Raw genomic sequence first — 22,752 nt, forward strand, 5'->3', positions numbered from 1 at the left:
GGAAAGGAAAGGAAAGGAAAGGAAAGGAAAGGAAAGGAAAGGAAAGGAAAGGAAAGGAATAAATAGGGACAGGACGGATGGTCTCATTTCACAAGGCAGAGATTTCTAAATATCAGCCAAGGCAACACAACTGTCTTTCTCATGGAGCTCTCCAATGTTCTACTCTGACTACAAACAGTGGGATGTTTGTCAGTTCTTCCCATGCTATATTTTGTCCTTTCTGCCTTGACTTTCCCAAATGGATTTTCCTAAATTTTATGTTTTTTCCCATTGGCTGTTTTACTACAGTGTGTGTGTGTGTGTGTATGTGTATGTGTATGTATGTATATGTATGTATGTATGTATATGTATGTATGCATGTATATGTATGTGTGTGTGTATATATGGATTTTGGTTGTTCGGGTTTTCTCCCGCGTAAGATTGGAAGTATCTGGGCAATGTTTCGATGAAGTCTCATTCATCATCTTCAGGCTTGTGTCTTCGGCTCTGTGCTTCTCAGAGTGAAGCACTGTGCTTCTCTGTGCTTCTTCACTCTGAGAAGCACAGAGCCGAAGACACAAGCCTGAAGATGATGAATGAGACTTATCAACGTTGCCTAGATACTCCAATCTTCGCGAGAAACCCGAACAACCAAAGATCCACATACAAATACCGAGAACCTCAGAAAACAAATATATATATATATATATATATATATATATATATATATATATATAAACATATATTATAATATATTATATTATATATTATATATTATATATTATATAATAACATATATATAATAACATTTTCATTCCATTTGATAGCTCTAAGGGTATAATGAAAGAGTACACTGGTATCATGACAAAATAAGAAATGCATATCATTACATAAGCTCCATCTTTCTGTGAAATTACATACAAGTGTTAGAAGAGCAAAGCCTGCAGTGTAACATTGCAACACTGTGAAGTATATATTTTACCCCTTCCTTTGTTGGAAGCAGATGAAGCTTCTAGGTAATGTTGCATATATTGTAGCTGTGTGGGATATTACTTTTTTAGGTCAGTACAGGCAACTGACATTAGTCTTTGATATATCTGATATTCTATGGACCTTTAGTACTTTACATATTGATATGTGACTTTATATATATATATAAACATTCTCTGGTTCTCAAAGTATCTTTGCTATTTTAAAATCTTGGAATATAGGAAAGAGAGACTTCCTCCCCCAATAATGTTGCACTTTAATTCTTGCAAATTGCTTGCCAATTTAATACTGGCAACATCTAAACAGTAAGTAATTGCTTATGATAATGAGTGCAGACTAATTTACTGGAATATGTTAGTATTCACAATGCACATTTAAACCGTTCCAAAGTATAGCATTCTGTTTTAACTGCAGCTTTTGAGGGATGGCACTATTGCTGCAAACCCTATCTTAAAAAATCCTTCAAAAAGACACCTTATGACTACTTATAGTTATCACCATAAGAAGTGACTCCATGTGGTATGAGATTTCTTCATCTTCTGAGAGTGGAGCAGCAGCACTTAACAATTGTAGCAACCACAAACAAGGCTTAAATAATTCAGGATAATTGCTGATGGATGTCTTAGAGATAAACATTTATGCCATGATAGACTACTATTGTTCCCATATGGACTGTAAAGATTAATTTAAACATTTTTTAAAAGCTAAGCTATGCAGTTATTTATAGATTTCCAAGTTTTTTTTCATTAGTGGCCTTCATTCTGGAAGAGATAATGTCTCCACTGCATCACTCCACCAACTATATGTTGTTATGGTTCTGTTTTGTCTTATTAAAACATAGAAGGATAAAAAGTTACTTGACATAGCATTTCTTACAGCAATGATTTAAGAATAATTCAGCACAGAAGTATTTTGCCTTGGTCCGCAATCCCATCTGCTTCCTTTTGAACCATGTTTCTACAGGAACAGAATTCCGTTTACATTGCCATAATTTACCACTAACCAGAGGTGGTATTCAGCAGGTTTTGACCAGTTCTGGAGAACCAGTAGCGGAAATTTTGAGTAGTTCGGAGAACTGGCAAATACCACTGCTGACTGGAGATTTTACAGTATCCTTCCCCTGCCATGCCCACCAAGCCATGCCCACAGAACCAGTAGTAAAAAAAGTTGAATCCCACCACTGCCACCAACATTTTCCTATTCAATCCGTTGGAGGGAAGGCATTGCGATACTGTCAAAAACACAGCCTTATGAGTTGTGATGGTGTGAGAACTGGCAAATGGATTCATATGTTGTGCTAAGTTACAAATCAAGATCTTCAACATACTAGATCAAAATTAAACCAATCATTCAATGCAATCTGTAAAGAAAATTATAATGTATTAATTATATCATGTGCCATTTTGAGATTCCAAGAAAAGATCCGTGATCTTGACATATATTTTCTTCCCACAGTAATAATGTCTTACTGATACTCATTAAGCTTCCTTGCAAATCCTGCATTTTTTTTTCTTCACAAAAACAATCAATTTTTTAAAATCTCATTTTAAGCAATATTGGATTGATATATTAAAATGCGCCTTTGCATGTGAATTACACACAGTAACCACTCCCAGCATGAAATATGACAATTTCATATCAGTTGGACATGACATGACATGAGCATCTGCCTATAACAGAGCAGTTACTCATTCATATTTTTTCTCCTTGCAGATATCTGTCCAATAAATTTGAAACATTGGCATGTTAAGATATTGGTAGTGGGACAGTCAATTCAGTCTCATTTGTTATGAGAACTTGGGCACGAATAGAAAGTTGGGGTTGTTGACAAGCTTTGAAAGATCCCAAAGAAATATAAATCCTAAAATTTTCAGCTAGCTGCTATGAAAAAATAGTACAAATTATAATCCTCCATAATATAAAATAGGAAAAGCATCCAGCTTTTATGGTGATGATCACATCACAAGTAATCCTTATTTAGTGACTGCAGTTGGTTTCAGTGAAATGGTGGTTAAGTGACACAGTTGCTAAAGAAATCACATGATGAGAAAGAGAGAATGATGTTGCAAAGATCACCAAATTTTCCACCAAGTATAACCCTCCCCCTTTTTTTTGCTGCATTAAACTGACCAGACCATTGTCAGTTTCATGTTGAAGGGTTTTTTTTCCTCCTAACTATGCATTGTTTGGAAAATGAATTATTACCATCATACTTGTGAACAGTTGTTGTCCAAGGCAGTAACTACATAAGGACTATCTATACTTTAAATTATTAATCATCCATAAGGTAGTCCTTAGGTCAACAAAAAAGGTTACATATATGATTCTTAGTATTGGTGTGAAAAGAAAGACAAACTTATTTTTGAAGAACCCTAACCCTAACTCTCTAAGTTGAACTAACAGAAATTAGCTCAATGCTTAACATGCACAGCTAGGTAGGAATATTTTTTTATACTAGGATCAACCCACTTTAAGCAAATTTTTGGTCTCTATCACTATAGAGTTCACATAATCGGCACCCTTTCTTATATCCACTTCAGTTTAAAACTGGCACTTTTGTTTCCTATCTTCCTAATTCAGCAGACACCTTGCTCACATTGCTAGCAGCTGATTGTTGACACAAACCAACATTTCTTCAGTGAGAAATTCATCTCTTCTCTAAGAGCTCCTAGAGAAGCAAAGTAGGAGATGACCCCAAATACATAGTCAACTGAGAGTCATAGAACATTATAGCCTCCTAATACACATATAGGAGGCATTTATTTTCAAATTGTTGTATGATGTATTTATTCATACTTTTTATTTATAAATGCATCTTAAGCATACATCCAAAGTATGTAATATATGAAGTGGCATGTCTTGCAAGATCAAGTATATACTTAGCCTGTTTATCTGTTTTGCTTGAGCCTAATACATCCATTATGATCACTGTGTAATAGATCTAACATTGTTTGTTTTCATACTGTGTACATGTGAGAAAACATTTAAAACACATCAAGCTGATGGATAAAATGTGGAGTATATATCAATCTTGCTGACAATAAACAATAATGGCAGTTGCAACGACAGTATGCCTATTTCAGCTACCATTATTATGGGCTTCAGTGAGTACATGAACTCTTACTCAATAATTACTAGAACAATAAAAACAAATAGTTCAAAGCAAAATACACTTATTTGTCACTTTTGATCTCCTTCCTTGGACTCTGGCTTTAGACTCTGGCAGTTAACTTGTCATTCATAAAGAATGGGATAAATCTTTTCCAAAGCTGAATGATAGCAATTACCATAATGACACAGTATGTCACTTTCTTTTTGCATGTGCCAGGCTTAATATGTGGAGAGGGTATTCAGGAAAGTGGGGAAGAAAAGAAATCAATGATCTGCTATAACATAAGGGGAGGAAATGAAAAGAAACTTAGCTCCGTCTTTTGTATCTCCATTTTAACAAGTCCATTGTCTTCAGTTCCCGAATACCCCTCGGTTCTTTTTTCTGGCTGTTGGTTTTACAAGCCCATTTTAGAATTGTGTGCATTTTGTTCTTAGAGGCAAAATTTAGGCAGTGTTGAGTTTCAGAAATCTAGCTGGAGTTTCTTTGTGACAAAAATCAGTAATTGTGAAGAGATGTTCTACTTCTGATACAACTTTTACCTGCCTTTACCAGGCCATCTGAAGAATAGTTTCCTTCCTATTTATTTTGGGTAGACTTTTTAACAGTATCTTCTCAGGATTTCATTACCAAGTGCTTTTCAGTGCACTTCTGAACTCTAATAGGACTACTGTGATTCTAATAAAGACATAAAGTGTTCCAACATGGGGGAGAGATTCTAATATGGGAAAATCCACATAGAGATAATCCTTGTGTCAGCCCTGGAGCCATCTTTAATGGGTGTCTTCAGGGCAGTGGCTGGGCAAGCTGTGGGAATGGGAAGGGAGCGGTAGAGATAGTGTGAGGTGTGTAATCAAAACAACATTCTTTCCCTTGGGAGTCAAGGACATCTTGTCAGTACCTGGGGAGGTGTGCCTGGAAGTTAACTGAAGTTGGGACAGTGACTGGATTGGACCATATGACACCTATGTGCATGGAGGGGAAGGAACTTTGATTTTACTTTGGGGCGGGAAAAACACAGGGCTTTCAGATTTGGGTTTTCCCCAGATGTGCCAATATGACATCTCTAAAAAATTTATACTTTGAGGAAGATGCCTGCCTTGGAGCATTAATCCTGTTGGGGGGTGTTACTTGGAACCCTGACACCTCGACTTACAACAGTTCATTTAATGATTATTCAAAGTTTCAATGGCACTGAAAAAAGTGACTTATGACCATTTTTCACACTTACAACTGTAGCAGCATCCCCATGGTTATGTGATCAAAATTCAGAAGCTTGGCAACACATTTATGACGGTTGCAGTGTCTCAGGGGTCATGTGATCACTTTTTGCGACCTTCTGACAAGCAAAGTCAATGGGAGGCCAAGATTCACTTAACAACCAGGTTACTAATTTAACAACTGTAGTGATTCACTTAACAACTGTGGCAAAAAGGTCATAAAATGGGGCAAAACTTGCTTAACAACTGTCTCACTTAGCAACCAAAAATGTGTGGCTCAATTGTGGTGGTAAATTGAGGGCTGCCTGTATATCTACTATCTTTTGAGAGACGGAGGAATAACAAGGATCAAAAAAAGGATGTAGCGGATGAACTGTGATCAATTAAATGATTGTTTCTGAATCTTGGCATTGTGTGTGGACTTCAATTCCCAGAATTCTTAAGCCAATATATTCAGTCTGGAGGGAAGAAGGAAATGGATAGGTGGATGTACGAATGATCAAAATAGTGATATAAAAGGGAATATGTAATATAAATCTCTCTTTTTCCTTCTCTTAGGATTGATTTCGTTTATCTCAACTACTTAAGCACAAGATCTGAGAAAAAGTTCAACATTGTATTTTTATTAGCAAAAATGAAATAGGAAAATTGATATATTTCTTGAAAGGGATTGGAACAATGAAATATTCAGATCTATGGTTTTTGCTTTTTAAATTTTGGAGATTGCTTTGTTAAGTCTGTTTTAGGACTCTACGTTTATCTTTATTATTGTTGTTGTTATATTGTTTCTTACTGTGTTTATCTTTTGTTGTGTCCAAACCCTGCTCAAATAAAGCAACCAAGTAATGTTCACAATTAGCATAATTTTATTATTATGCAATAAATAAACAGTTTATACTGAACTCCCAACTAACCAGCAAGCATTGACAATTTGGGCCAACCACAAGGAAATCATAGAAAAAAGCAGACATAGTTTAAGTTAGACCATAACATTGGGATTTCTTTGGTAAATCCATCTCTGTGACCTTCTCCTTATGTATCCCTTCCTACTAGGTCAGCATGTCAGCTATACTATTTTTGATACATGGCCAGTGAATATAAATATTTTAATTTACTGAGCCACAGGTTCTTGACTGATTCTTCTCCACATTACCACTTAAAGCCACTTGGGTTTTCTATAAAGGGAACTTTAAGCAGTTCATAGTGGGTCATGCAGGGAAACATCTTATTTGCTATTCAGTGCAGCTCACATGTGCATTGGAAATATACCTTTTATCATAACACTTTCTGTTGGGCTGCAGTAGTGATACTTTATGATATTAAGTCCTTGGAAATTGTCCGCTCACAGGATGGTAAAAATGTTGGAAATATATGAACCGCATGTGCCCTATATACCGTAGCATATTCTAAAAATCTTTGCAATATGGGCAGGTGGTTGGACTGGAGATGACCTACAAGGTCCCTTCCAACTCTGTTAATCTGTTAAAAGATCACGTTGATGGAAAAGTCAATGGAGAATTACTTAATGCTTGAAAGCTTAAAAACTTTCTCCAAAAGTGCATTGAAAACCCATTCATGAAAGAGAAGTAAAAAATTGAATAAAAATATCTCTTTGGCAACATCTTTCAGAAAAGGTTTTAATATCATTCAATCACACTCTCTGTTGCTAGTTTGTGTCTCAATGTGCTTTTTTTCTTTTCTTTTCCTATTCATCATTCTGGTTTATTAATCATGAATTCTTAGGGACAATGAGGACACTTTAGTGTCATGAATTTAAAGGCTTCATTTCTTCAGTTATTACTTTACAAATCAAATGGATTGTGAACAATTGAGCTTGATAGTACCAGAGCACTTATTTAGGATTGGTGATATAATTTTACCTGACAGCAATTAAAAGAATTCAGCAACTTGTCGTGACAGCAAATGGAGCGGGAAGGGAAGTGACACTTGAAGGGTGTGGTATGTGCTTATTATGCAGTTAGCCCTTCTAGAAGAATGGGCTTTGACTTCTCAAAGAACTTCATATCACACTGTAATCCTAACTTTAAAAATATATATTTGATTGTAAGGCTGTCATTCTAGCAGTACTAATATTTATTTGCTTAACTAACTGGAAATAATTGTCCTGAGGTCTCTTCATGTTAATTACTTCAGGAAGTTCATTGAATACTCTGTCCTCTTTGCTACTTTCACTCAAAGCTTTTTCTCTAATTTTCTCATCTCCCTGATGCTTATTTTTCTTGCATCATATGGAAAAAAAATCTTTTATTAACTAAAATGTTCAATTCAGAATTCACTAAGAAGGCAATATGGTAAAATGGACAGAAAGCCAGCCTGGCTTCTCTCTCTCTCTCTCTCTCTCTCTCTCTCTCTCTCTTCGCTTAGAAGAAATTGTTCTGTTTAAATAGATGGTCTCTACTTCTTATGTTTACTAAATATTCTGAACTTCTATGCATGTATATTCAGAATGCAGTTCTACTTAATTCATGTGGCTTACTCCCTGGAAATATTGTACTTATACGAGTTCAATCTTAATTTAGTCTAAACTTTAACATTTAAAGTATAACAACACATATTGATTATATCCAGAAAGGTGAAACAATAGTTCTCCAGGGATTGTTGAACTATAGATTCCCAGTAGCCTTCATTATTGGTCAAAACAACTAAACTTTTGGAAGCTGTAATTTGGCAACCTCTGGAAAGTCAAAGTCTTGCCTCTGGTTCCATTTGGGGGGAAAAACATTAGGAAGCATCTCTACTTATGTCAATACCCCCCTCCCTCAAAGGTTTAGACACATTCATGTTCATTCATGAACTTAATCTTTATATATCATCCATGTTATCAATTTATCATGCAATAGTAGAAGCAGAGTTTTTATAACAGGGTTACAGAATTATTTCCCTTTTGCTCTAAGTTATTTCTCTTTCAACTTTTCATCTAGAAAAGGTTACTGAAGCATTTGTTGCAAATACTTTTCCAATTGGATTGTTTTAAAGCAGTCCATTTTACATTTTAAAACACACTTTTGTAAGCCCTGCATTCCTAACGTTCTGCTTCCAAAGTCCACAGCAGTTAAGATAGCTCCATTCCAGTTACAAGAAAAGGCTGGTACTTGGTGATTTCCACTATTTACAGTATAAAAAACAAAGATGTTTCCTCTTGGCCCATTGAACACAACATTGCTAGAAATAAACAGGAAATACAAAGTGGTGGTGGAGAATGGAGAGATATAGTTGACTGAACAGTGAAAAGGAATATTTCATACTGTAACAAGATTTTGTTTTTGCTTTTTCTGTTTTAGTTTTCTCTTATAGTTACAGTACTTATTTCTTTTTCAGAATTAAAGATGCTTTGAATTTATACAAGGTGCATATTAATAATTGTAACTAACAAGAATACAGGTAGTCCTCAATTTATGACCATAATTGAGCCTAAAATTTCTGTTGTTAAGTGAGACATTTGTTAAGTGAGTTTTGCCCCCATTTTATGACCTTTCTTGCCACAGTTGTTAAGTGAATCAATGCAGTTGATACGTTAGTAACCTAGTTGTGAGGTGAATCTTGCTTTCCTATTGACTTTGCTTGTCAGAAGGTCGCAAAAGGTGATCACATGACCTTGGGACACAACAACAGTCATAAATATGAACCAGTTGCCAAGCACCTGAATTATGATCACATAACCATGGGGATACTGCAAAGGATGCTGTGAAAAACAGTTATAAGTCACTTTATTCAGTGCTGTTGTAATTTTTAATGGTCAGTAAATGAACTATTGTAAGGCGAAGACTACCTGTAATAAATGTTAACTCCATTCTACAGCTAATGACTGGATCCTAAACAAAAGATTAATTTATGAACTGACTCCTCTGAAAAGCAGTGGGCAGGCCCTTTAAAATATTCTCCCCTGTAATGTTTGTGAAGGCCCAGCTATCATTCACATCAAACAGAGGTTGCTTTAGTTGCATCTATTTCTTTTAAAGTGTATTGTTTAAAAAAAAGAATTTTGTGACTCAAGGGATGTTTTTTTTTTTTGGGGGGGTCTCCTACCTATAAGGCTCAGTTATAAGTCCCTTAATTTCTAAGGCCAGTGTGAAATTAGCCACTTGTTAATACAATATTTAAATTTTATCTGTGAAAATTGCATATTTTCTACAAACACATGTATGATTTAATGGTGTGAATGAAGTATATTTCCACCATTGAAGTTTTCCACTTCTTTGAGAAAGTTAACCAACAATCAATGAGGAGGTTGTAGAGTTTTTAGACATTTTAGATTTATTTATAGATACTTGGTTTTCCACATGATGCTTTGGCAAGAGAAAAATCCTTGTTACCTATAATACAAGAATAAATGGAGCAGCATTTTTTATTTTGGCTGCTATGTGGAATTTTACAGGCTTCTTAGATTTTGGTGAAAATAAGAGCATAGTTTTCTTATGCAAATATAGTGCCTACCCAGATGGGCATTATTTTATTAAATTTATTGGAACCCATGCTGGAGGAAATTTCACTGGATGCAATAATGGGCTAAAAGTAGATGAATTTTCCTATGCTTAAAGCATGTGCTTCATATAAATATATGATCCAAGATTCTACTACTTACACTTAAAATATTTTATGAGTTGTTAAAAATCTTAGCATGGAAACTCCTGGGCAGTTTGTGATGGGCCAAAATATGGATATAATCATCCTCTTTCTCCAATGGTTTCTTTTAGATCTTTTTTTTAAAAAATTTTTAACAGCGTTACAATTTTTGAGCAAAAATCAGATATACACAAAAGATGCAGACATAACTATATACCATTTATATGAACTAAGGGAAATGGTAGATAAATCCAGCTTTTGTTGGTGCTATAATTATATGTAACATATTTTCTATTTATTGTTGTCAATAAGTATCACTCTACAAATCTACTATTGAAAAGTCTGTAGTCAAAAATAATGAAGTGCTGGATAGCCTCTGTCATTCAGGATGTTTGGGGGGCAAATCCTGCATATATAGTATCATCAGAGGTGGGTTTCTACCGGTTCTATCCACCTCTGTAGAACCGGTAGCTCTGAAGAGCAGCAGACATAGAACTGGTTCTATGTCTGCTGAAGTTTTTGCCCACCTGCCCACCCAGGCTCTTACCTGACCTTTATTTCCTGATTTTTCAACTTCAGCTGCCACACAAGGCACAGCTGCAGTTAAAACAGCAGGAAAAAAGTGCTTTTTCAAAGGCTGCTTCTCTGCACACAGTGTGCTGATGACGATTTACGGGTGCGCGTGAGTGCAGCATGCAGGGAAGCACATCATAAATCACTGAATCTCATAAATCACAAACTGATAGTTAACCCTGTCGAATCCCACCCCTGAATATCATGGATAGCTAAGATATCAAACAAATTTCCCTTCTTGCCTCCATTTTGTGAATAGATATGTCTATAAATACACCATAGACCATTTACATCTCCTTCTCATGGGTAACAGATTTCTCAGCCATCTCTTTTAAATGGGAGGATCGGTTTCTGTTGGTCCTTCATTTTTGCAAAAGCCAGATTTTCCAGCATGTAATTTTTAATGAACCAGGTAAGATCTACCTTTCATAGTTTCTCATTCCTTACCCCCTTATCCCTGACTAGGTTCCTAGGACTGTTTTCACATGTACCATCTGGTCTGCACTAATCGTCATTTATTGAAGCCTTGCTCTTTATTCATCTTTGAGGGCTGCTAAACTAGTAAATAGGAGAAAAGAACCATTTTGCACATTAGCTCTGGACTTCTGGAATACGATCATCTTATAGAGACTGTGCAAACTTTAAAAAAAACTTGAAATCTTTGCGATTCAGGGAGTATCTTATCTAATTCACCTTATTTTCGACTGCAGTTACAATGTTGTTATTGTAAAGTGGATAAATTCACCTGCATTTTTTTCTGTCAATTTTCATTCTCTTTGGTGAGAGAGAACATGTTACAAGGGATAAAATAATTTAGAGAAATTCTCCTGCCTCTGGCATTCTTGAACAAATTTGTTGCATGGTGAACAAAAGATGAATGTTAGTGAAACCTTGTCTTTCAGCCCTGTGCGGTTGATTCACGTATAAGCATGGGTGTCAAACTCGCTACATTGTGTTGCTGTCATGTGACATTTCATGACATTTTTTTCCTTTTGCGGAGCTGGGGTGGGTGTGGCCTACATGTGATGCATCCGGCCACTAATTTTTCTACTGGAATTTTTCAATAATAAAGACAATGTGAAACGGTTGGAAAATCTATTTTTCCTTTATACAGATTAAGAAAAAAAAAATCTATCCAATTTCTCTATGTAGGAGAATAAAGAAAAAGAAATGTGCCGAGCTCTAGATACAATAAGATTTTGGCTTAGTATTTAATTGTTGGCATTTGTAGGTGTTGCCATTTTCTGTTGTTTAACATTGTATGAGATATTATTCTAATTTGAGAAGCATTTTTCATTTGAAAATGGCATAGAAATGTTTTAAATAATAAATGAATGCCTGTGAGTGTTCCTTTTTCAAGAAAACCCTTTTTGTATATATAGATTAGAATTTCTTGGTAAGGAGCAGTAGTTGGTTTTTGAGTGCTATAATTGTATGATTGAATTCAGTTTTACCATACTGTGAGTGTTGCTTCTTGAGTTCATTGGATATAATGTTACACTGAAAGAGAAAAGTACAAATTAAAAGATTAGGACTCCCCTTATCCCCAATTCATTGTTACTCTGTAAATTTGAAATGGATAGCAAGCCGAGTGTTTTATTAGAACAATATCTTAAGTTCCTTGTAGGATTTAATCATTAATGGAGGGAGCGCTGGATGACAGTAAAGAACCAATTGGCTCACAAGTAATGAATTTTACATTATTATGTTTGCTTTCTGAAATATAAACACTAAAGGGCCTGTTCTGGAATGTAACAGAGACCATTCTTTCATAATTAACATGAGAAGCTCAGTGAATAGCAGCTTGGTAGATAAGACAAAGGCTAATTTAGTGTTCCTCAACACAGATTTATTAGCTGCTTATTTGACTGTCCCCTGGTGTTCCAGTATTGGAGTGATGGGCATGGAGGCAGAATAACCCAGCTAAAATTAAGAGTTCCCAGGAGAAAGGAAGGGAGGTTTTTAGGTTCATTCATATTTTTTTGTTTATGAAATTTGAGTAATAGAGTGGCCTTTGATCCATGCTAGGGTGAAGAACATAGTTTACATCATGTCAGCCTGCACCTAACTCATTACTGGTGTTTGTGGCTGGCAACATCTGCACCAGTGTGGATAGAGAGGAGGAGGTGCTTGTTTTAAAACATGTGTATAGTAGCCTTTCTTATAACAAGCTCAGGGCAACTCTCAATCAAAAGTTATAACAGCATATAAACCCCTCTTAAAACTATAAAACTGAACACATTAGAAACATAACAACAACAACAACCTGGTGCCAAGTCAAACTTCTGATGTGTAGTCACCTAATCTTATCCCATTCCTTAGGGGAAAAGACAAGTCTTCAAAGTTTTACAGAAGATTAGGAGGGTAGTCCCTGCCAAACTTCAGGCAATAGAGTGTTCCATAGGTAAAGTAGGGAGTAGAGTTTTATTTCAGAACTCTAGCTGGAGGAAACTAAACCCTTCTCCTGGTACAATAAAAGTAACCTGGGTCTAAATGTTAATAAAACAAAGGAGATCATTGTAGATTTTAGAAAGAGCTGTCATAGTCATATTCCACTCAGTATGAAGGATGCAGCGGTAGAGGTGGTCAACAGTATTAAGTATCTGGGTGGGGTGTGTGTGCAGATAACTAACAATTTGAATTGATCTTTTCACACATCATCCTTAGTGAAGCGTGCAAACCAGTATCTGCATTTCCTGCGTTGCATGGGGAGAGCACACGTTTCTCCTGTCCTGGCCATTTTTTACAGAGAAACAATTGAGAGCATTTTAACAAACTGCATCACTGTTTGGTTTGGTGGTGGAAGTGCCTCAGATAGAAGATCCATACAGAGAGTGGTAAGGACAGCCAAGAAGCTTATAGGAAGCTTATAACTTATAAGTGCTGTGTGCTTAGAGCTCAAAGCATTGTTAGAGACCCCGCACACCCACTTTATGGTGTATATCTGTTGTTCCCCTCTGGGAGGAGGTTTCAAAGTGTTTCTGTAACAGCTTTGTTCTGTATGCCATCTATCTGGTAAAGTCACAAGATTCATTTTTCTTGCCATGTACATGTACAGTATACATCCATCCTGTGTTGTTTCTCTGTGTCATATAATATATGTGGGTTTGTGGATATATACATAATTTTGTATTTATTTATTTATTTTGTCAGGTTTATGTAATGTATATTGGAGGTGTATGCCATGAAATTTCAGCTGTATGCAATGAAATTTCATTTTAATGTATGTCGATTAGTGTACATTTAAAGTGATAATAAAGTTATTCTAAGTCTAAGGCTTCTCCAAATAAAATGTGGGTACTACAACACACTTGTGCAGTCTCCCCTAACTTAACCCATAGAAGCTATGTGTTTGCAACCAAATGTAATTGGAAAAAAGAGAGAGGATCCACGCTAGATAGATCATGAATTGGGAAGACTTGGATTCTAATATCACCTGAGTTCAAAATTATGTTTGCAAGTCTTGATCAGACAATCCCATTAATCAAGTCAGAACTAGGAGTTAGCATGTTGTGAGACCAGCTAAACACAAGGGTGGGCGGTGGAAGGGGGCTAATTAATGAAGTTATTGTGAACTGTAGCTCACAGATGCATATATATATATATACCTTTTAATAAGATTTTTAATAAGATACTACCGTATTCCATGATTTTAGGCTCCTAAGTGGTTTGAAAGAGACAGCTTGATGTCAAGTGACTTACCTGAATTGATTTTGCAATGAGGTCCATAATGGAAGCAAGGAACTTATAGTTCACTTGTTATGACACTTTGGAAAAAGAGCTCCTGGCATTGGACAGAAAAGAGGGAGACTTGACAGCTCGTATTTATATCTCCAGGTTTTTTACCCACTGTCTTCAAATGACTTACAAAAATCAAAAAGATTAGTGCTGGAATATGTAATAAGTAATTTCTTATTCCACAGTTGACATTCTGGCTCATAGGTAAGGACAATGGACGGAATATTGTAGCCAATGCAATACCAGGTTTGGATCCTTCACACAGCTGGACTAATATTTCAGAATAATTTATATAAAACAAGATATTTAAAATTATGTATTCATAATGAACACCAACAGAACCTGAAGGTTACATCTAGAATTTTCATATTATATAACAAAAATTAGCACTTTGGCCAAGTGTGGTGGCCCGGAGATGGTCTCCCTCCCCCACCGTCAACCTTACCTTCCAGCCCATGGGGATTGCACTGCTCTGCGCACCGTGGCTGCCCAATATGAAAAATAGAAAAGAATAGAATAGAATTCCTTATTGGTCAAGTGTGATTGAAGACACAAGGAATTTGTCTTGGTGCAAATGCTCTCAATATACATAAAAGAAAAGATACATTTGTCAAGAGTCAAGAATCTTAATAGTCTTAGGGTACATTAAGCAATCAAATCATACTAGGAAACAGTCAATACAGATCGTAAGGATACAATCTCTGTAATTTTGATATTGCACACAAACAAATTCATTGCTTGTAATATGAACAAGCTTTTATATATTCAGGCGATGAGTGGCTGGGAGGGGAGGGGGGAAGGGAAGGGCCAGCCAGTGGTGGGATTGGCCAGTTTGCTGAACTGCAGAATGAATTAGCTATTGGTTCAGCTGAACCAGTGTGAACCGGAGGAATCCACCACTGAGAATGCAGTACTGCAGGATAACTCTACCCATAGCCAGGAGTTTGATTCTGACCAGCTCAAGGTTGACTCAGCTTTCCATCCTTCTGAGGTCAGTAAAATGAGGACTCAAATTGTGGAGTGTAATATGCTGACATTTGTAAACTGCTCACAGAGTACTGTAAAGGACTATGTAATTGAATATAAGTCTAAATGCTGTGCTATTGTTATGGCTCTTACAGTTGCATGGTTTCCATTTAAAAACAAGTAAGACAAGAACTGATTGTGAGGAACATGGGTTTGAGCAGCTTGTTATGCTGAATGCATGGTGTGCAGCTGCTTGTTATTTTTCTTTAATTACCAATATGGGCTAATTAAATCTCATAGCTGTGCTGGTGTATTTGGGTGTATGGATATAAGGGTGATTTCATCCCAGTCACAGCAAGGAATAAGCCTCCTTTTCCTCATTGTCTGTGGTCCCATTAGCAGTTGAATTGCACAGCACTAACAGTTGTATGCTGTGCTTTCTGCATAATGTGCAGTTTGTCCCTTAGGCAGGATCCTACTTTGTTTCTGCTCCCCCTCCCTTTTTTGTGGCTAGTGTTCTGTGGTAAATCACTGAGAAAAATGAGTCAGTTATTATTCTCCCAAACTCTTAGCTAAACATTTAACTTCTTTTTTTACCTCTCAACTCTTTCCCTGAGGGGGAGACAGGAAGGGAGGTAGCTCAGCTGTTGTTGTCTCAATTACATCAGATATTTCTGTAGTTAATTATAAACATTTACATTATTCTGGGGGAACCCCTCTGGATTTGCATTTCCTTTATACTTAGTTCAAACTATGTTCTGATTTATTTATTTGTTCAGGGGAAAAAAAGGACTTTTTTTGGTCCTTAACAGACTAATATTTTTTTTGAGGATCAATTGGGTAGAAGCAGGGAATAGGGTTTGTATATTTGAATACAACTAAGTGACCCTAACTAGTGGTTATTTAAAACCTGCTTTAAACATATAGATAAATTTACAATGTATGAATATATGATTGGATATATTGAATTGAATGAGAATTACTTGACAGCAAAGCTGTCTTGTTTCTTTAACTGCATAATTTAATTTTTTTTTTATAAAGGACTTGAATGTGAATTATTTATATGTGTATCCCTTTTACATAGGAATATAGAACAATGTCATCTCACATTTCATTGGTAGCAAAGTTAGATATTGTACTCCCACTGACTTCAGAGGAAGGCAAATGTTACTGTCAAGTAAAATCTTTTTGTGTTTTTTTTTTGTTGTTGATCAAAAATTCACATAAAGGGGACTAAAAAGATGCATCATCCTAAAAATAGTGTACAAATAGCAATATAGTTTTCAATGAAAGAACTTGGGTGGAGGGATTTGCATTCTGAAAATTTTTATCAAGGACGTTTACATATCAGACAATTTAAAAGGTAATTGTATTAAAATTTCTTCTATAGTAATTTGCATCATTAAAAATAAAGCACAGAAAACCAATATACAGTATGTTATTGTGAGCATATGTTGCTATGAATTTTTTTGAGAGTTTTAAAAATTAAGTTTAGTTTAGTTTACTTGATTGTCATTGCACCCCGTACAACAAAATCAAACACCAGCTTCAGTGCACATCATGACCATGACCATGAAAATAAACACAAACAGACATCCTTCACCCTTCACACATTGAACTGGAAACCCCCGACACCACACCAACACTACACTATACAGCAGAATTCAAAAGAGCTACTGCCCTGGGATAGAAGCTGTTTTTCAGCCTATTTGTCCTTGTTTTTGTTATTCTGTACCGTCTGCAAGATGGTAATAGTTCAAAAAAGGATTCCTAGGATGAGATGGATCTTTGAGAATGTTTTGAACTTTCTTAAGGCAGCAGGAGCTATAAAGCTGTTCCAAAGAGGGGCGAGGGCAACCAATGATCTTCTGGGCAATGACATTAACCCTCTGGTGTTAATGTCCTATCTGCCACTGTGCAATTGGCAAACCATACAGAGGTGCAGTATGTTAAAATGCTCTCTATGGTGCAGCAGTAGAAGGTCACCAGCAGTTTCTCATTCATTTGTTGTTTTCTGAGAAGCCTCAGGTAGTATAATCTCTGCTGGGCCCTTTTGATGAGGGCTGCAATGTGGGCATCCCAGGTCAGGTCCTCTTTTAGGGTAACACCCAGAAACTTAAAAGTGGCCACTTGCTCCACTCAGTCTCCATTGATAAGCAAGGGCTGGATGTCTGATCTGTAGGAAATACAAAAGCAAACTGGTTACTACAGTACTGTTAGAGACAATAGAACATTTTTTAAAAGCTATTTGGCATCCATACTGACTGAAGCTATTCATTTAATTTTAAAATCTTTGGGTAAATTCACACCTTTATTTTCCAGTGATAAGATCTCATTTATTATGTGTGCATAAGGGAACTAGTTCTGAAATTCTGATAATACAAGGTTATAAGTAGAATTACTCCTTACTCCATCATGTATCTGAATGTTGATTTGAAAAATCTGAACGTGCAAAAGGATCAGAAAAAATCAAATGATCTCAGCGTCTCCAGACTTAAGGAATATTAGTGCCAATTGAACAGACTGCAATAATGTAAGAGATTGTAAAAAAGAAAACCTAGTAATCAAATTGACTGTGGGGAGTGATAAATTATGAGCAGTAATTCAGACAGCACACCATGGATTACAAGTGTGATAGTATTTGGAATGCCTGCAAAAGTCTTAAGTCCATCATTGTGTGCTAAATTTTAGAACTGCATTATATACATATGCTCTTGAAAATCCTTAATGCATTTTCTTGTTTTGAGGGATTCTGATAAGGCCAAATTCAGATTGTGTAGAGGCTGGTGAATACTCTTGGCTGATGAATAGTCAAATGCTCTTACAGATGCCATTAGATCTAGACATCTAGATACAAATAGACATTTGTGAGTCTGGAGGTATTGGGGGCAAGGGATGTACATATCCTCTTGCATCACACTATTACTCTTTGCCTAAATAGGACTAACATCAAAGTTCTTTAAAAGTAACACATTATCTCTTAGTTATTCAGGGAATGCTCCCAGGTCAATAAATATAGGTTCGCAGACTGTATATAAAGAAATCTGTATAGAAAAACAGGCAAAAATTGGATGGGGGTTCTGAGAGGGTAAGAATTATATTTTTAAAGGGGTTGAAAAGATGCTAGCATAAAAAAAAATCCAAATGCATTAACATACATAGCACTTTTTTTCCTTTTTAGAACTGAACCACTAATTAATTTGTTTTCTTTCTTACAGCGGGAACAACATACATATTTAGCAAAGGTGGTGGACAGATTACATATACCTGGCCTCCTAATGATCGGCCCAGCACCCGAGCAGATAGACTGGCCATAGGGTTTAGCACAGTTCAAAAAGAAGCCATCTTGGTGCGCGTGGATAGCTCGACTGGGCTTGGTGATTATTTAGAGCTGCACATCGTAAGTACCGTCAGCAAAATGTAATGCTACTATTTGTCTGAAAGCTTCGATTTTAGCTTTTGCAATGGCTATTACGGTATTGTCCATTTCTGAAATTGATCTTCTACCATTGAATAATATTTTTTCCAAAGCAATTTGATGATTTATAAATTTCAGTCTCAATTTTGGAAGGGATGTTGGCATTAAGAGACTAGCCCTGTTGGTTAATAACAAAATACAAGAGTTTAAAACAGTTTGAATGAGCTGACTTCAGGGTAATTTTAAAAGGCTGCAGATTTGATTATGAATTGTTTTCATAAAATAAGATTCTCTTTGACCTATTGCAATTTTCTGTGAGATATGAAACTATATATTAAATTGTGAATATGGTGCATGATTATGATTCTGACATCCTGGGAGCAATGCAATCATTTTCATTATTTTGTGCATTAAGTGCACATTAAAAATCTCACAATTGTACCATATGTCACCAAATCTAACATGGAAATAATAGGGGTAACTTTTGAATTATTATTTTGTGTTGCTTTTTAATTAATAATATAAAGGTAAAAGAAATATGACAAAGAAAAAAGCCTATAGTATAAAAAATCATTCCAGCAATTAAAAAAAAATCAATTTTACATATACTCATACAATGTATAACAACAACAACAACAGTGATGATGATGGTAATCAAATACATATATGTTTCTCTGATATAATTAATATATTTTAACCTATTGTATTTTGTGTGAATGAGTCCCATATTTCATTATACTTGTCTATACAAAGTCTATGTCTATAAACAGTCAGCTCAGAGGTGGAAAGTGCAATCAGGTAACAATATGAGGTAATTTAAATATTGTAGAGCGAGCCAGTTTGGTATAGTGGTTAAAGCAGGAAGGAAGAACTGGCAAAACACTTCTGAAAAGCCTTGCAAAGAGAAATGCAGGAGTCTAGTCTCTGAGAATTGAACACAATTGAATTGGGGGAGGCGGCAAACTTCCAGTGTATTTGTTAAGTTCGGATAATGAGAGGCTGAACCAGGGCATGGGTGCAACAATACTTTATTAGGATAATAAAGGACTGAACGTGCTTGCCAAGCCTGGAACTGGCTCGCAGCGATCAGCGACTGGTCGGACCCCGCAGCCTGCTTTTATAGCTGGCTGCTGGGGAGAACCAGCCAATGAGAGGGAGGGCAGTCGCCCCCGCAGCACAGACGGACCTGGGTGGGAACTTCTTTAAGTTCCAGGGACATAACAGTATTGTTGAGGTTTCTATGCAAGGCTAATGTGTTCTGTGGAATCCAGGTACCATAATTAGAAATCCTAGCCCATTTGTTCCCTGAATATGCCCAGAAGACTGTGATGTGATTGAAAGACTTCTCTATTTTCCATATTATGTCTAAAAAGGAATGTGGAGAAGCTCATGTCCTGAATGTTGTGGTTTTTGGAATGTCTGGACCATAAAGAGTTAAGACCAATTTCATTTTGAATTGAATTGGAATTTGTAGGGTCCAAAGTGGATGCATGGGCTAGGAGTAATGCAAAAATTTGAATATCCAAACTATCCATTGTTAGAGCTGTCTACTTCATTGGTCTCAATTGTAGTAATATATTGTAGTTCAGTGGTATGAATGTCAGGAAAAGATGTATTGGTATTAGCAAATTTGTAAAAGAATCTGTCAGAGGAATTGTAATGGTCCTATTTGGGTGGATATCCTGACAAGAGCTGAGTGATCCCATCATTACTGTGAGGTGATAAATTCTGAATAGAAAACAGTTGGTACCCTGAAAGGTCTAGTAGGGTAATTTAAAGTTGCCTTAGAGCAAACAAATAGCAATCAGCATGGAAAATGTCTGGATTTTTATGGCATAATAAATAAATCATCAGTTGAGATAAACTTAAGTATGGCAACTGAGCATTTTAGCAGTTTAGATTAATCTCAACTTTCTTGATATATTAAGTTTGAGTCAGATTTAACAGCAAGCTTGCTACTTCACTGAAGAAGAAATAACTCCTCTGGCAAAAAATCAGTTATTGATCTATTAGCAATATACACTCAGGGGTGGGATTCAGGTGGTATGGACCAGTTCAGGTGAACTAGTAGTTCCAGCAATGAGTTGGCCCCACCCACCCACTCCTGCACTAACGTGTTTCTCCAACAATATGCCCCCCCAATAGGAAGCAGCGGCGGGAACTGTGGAAGTGTTTCAGCTGCTCCTCGGGTGGGGGAGCCGCCTCCGTAACTTCCATAGTTCCCGCCGCTGCTGCCGCTGTTGTTGGAGACTGTGCTGGCGAGAGAGGGACAGCTGCAGCTCAGCCTGGGCTCTTGGAATGCAGGAACGGGCTGCGCACCGGGACTTTTGCAAACTTGCAGAGCCCGAGGCTGGAGCACCAAGGGTAGCAGCAGCAGAGATGCTTGCTCGGCTTTCTCACGCCCATCCAGCCGTTTGGGATTAAACCAAAATGCAGCATGCAGCACTCCCAGGTACCTCAAAATCTTTTTTTTCCTGTTGTTACGGGGATGGGGGAAGAGCAAGAGTGACTCAGATGCTGTTTCTGGAGCTGGTGCTGGTGCATGGGGGGGCGGGAGAAATTAATTCACCCCCCCAAAAGACGTCCTAGCCATTTTTGAGGGGCTCAAAAAAAATAAGACCTGGCATTATTATATGAGAAACACGGTAATCTGTCATACAGTATATTTCTTTTTTTAAAAAAAAACAAATTTTATTGATTTTACAAAACAATATACAAACAAACAAAACATAAAATATGATGACATAAGAAATCTTTTTCTAAAAAAAACCAATACAACATCTTATTTAAAGACAGAATTATTCCAAGTTATCACATTTCCATACAAACACAATTTAGTATATATATTTACCTTATCTGTTCATCTTCATATCTTATCCCGAACTTCTCTTTATTACTCCCTTTCCTTCTATTTATTCAAGTTATATCTCTTTAACTTTAGATTGTATACATTTTTTATATCCATCTGTCTTATACAATTTCATTATTCTCTTCCAATACAAAAACAGACAAGACATAAAACATAAAAACATAAAACATCTTTTCTGAAAGTTGCTTGATCCCGGGTTAAAACTCATCGTACAGACACCACTTCAAAAATCATGTTCCTTTTATATATCATTCCATATCTTATTACCGTTTTCCATTTTCTATATAGCTTCTTCCTTTTTTTAACTCTCTTAGTTTTATTCCACTTATCTCAGTTCAAATCATAATACTTGTCATTCTTTGTCTGTTCTTAACTATCCATTCATCTTTTCTCTTTAAACAAAACCTCTCCTGTACTATGGACTATGACGCCTTTAACTCTTTCCCCTACCTAATAATACTTAATATCACACATAACTTGTATTGGGATTCTGTTTAGCACATCCTAAAGTTACACAATATATTATATATAGAGAGAGAGAGAAAAAGAAAGAACAACAATAACAAAGGAACAAATTTATAAATATATAATGTAACTAGTACCCCTGTCAATACCATTTTAATCATACATATTAATACTCATTTATATCTTAAACATTTTATTCTAAAAACGCCTATAATAACACAATCTTATGTACCTTACAGAATCCCTTTTTCAATTAGATTTACCCATTGTCTCTAAATGAATTTTGTTTCTTTAAATCTTGCTTCCCATCATTGAGACTTCTCACCCCTTCCTTTCTCCCTTGCTTACTCTTTTCCTTACCCTTTTTACCCCTTTGTCTCTCCACCTTCCTTTTCTTCTTCTGCTTTCCTCCTTTCTGTTGTTTTCTAACCTTATATCCACCTTTCAACTCATTTTTATCTTTTTTGGTTGTTTTTTTAGGTTTTAAAATCCCTTTTTTCTTTTCCTCTTTCTTCTCCTCCCCAAATAGGATCACATGTTCATCAAAGATGGTTTCTTCTTTGTCCCAATTATCCTGCTGCACAATCAATTCTCCATAGGAACGTACTGCCATTTCTAGAGATTGAAAAAGAATGTCCAAAGTATCTTTCCAGTCTTATTCTTCCTTTTTATATTTTTGATATTCAGTTTTGGATTCATCCAAGGATGATGCCATTATAAAGAGGAAAAAAATTTCCCAAAACAACCACCCGAGTGTTTTTAAACAAAGAAAAAAGATTTCCCAAAAGATCCAAAGTCACTAAACAATCCAGATAGACTATTTCTTTTAGCACTTTTTCCC

The 22,752-nt window shown here is 36.1% G+C and overlaps 1 protein-coding gene across 27 annotated transcripts in view; it reads left to right on the top strand.

Annotated features, from left to right (window-relative positions):
- The window catches only part of NRXN1 (neurexin 1), a 915,732-nt gene that overhangs the window by 672,542 nt on the left and 220,438 nt on the right, over positions 1 to 22,752 (top strand). For all 27 annotated transcript variants that reach the window (XM_087930798.1, XM_087930804.1, XM_087930891.1 and 24 more), the window contains one exon: positions 18,378 to 18,559. In XM_087930798.1, the coding sequence (XP_087786924.1) occupies positions 18,378 to 18,559 (182 nt within the window). The remainder of the gene's footprint in view (positions 1 to 18,377; positions 18,560 to 22,752) is intronic.

The sequence above is a fragment of the Pseudonaja textilis genome, chromosome 1, assembly GCF_049901715.1.
Source record: "Pseudonaja textilis isolate UNSWEBS1 chromosome 1, rPseTex1.2, whole genome shotgun sequence".
NCBI classification, from domain to species: Eukaryota; Metazoa; Chordata; class Lepidosauria; order Squamata; family Elapidae; genus Pseudonaja; species Pseudonaja textilis.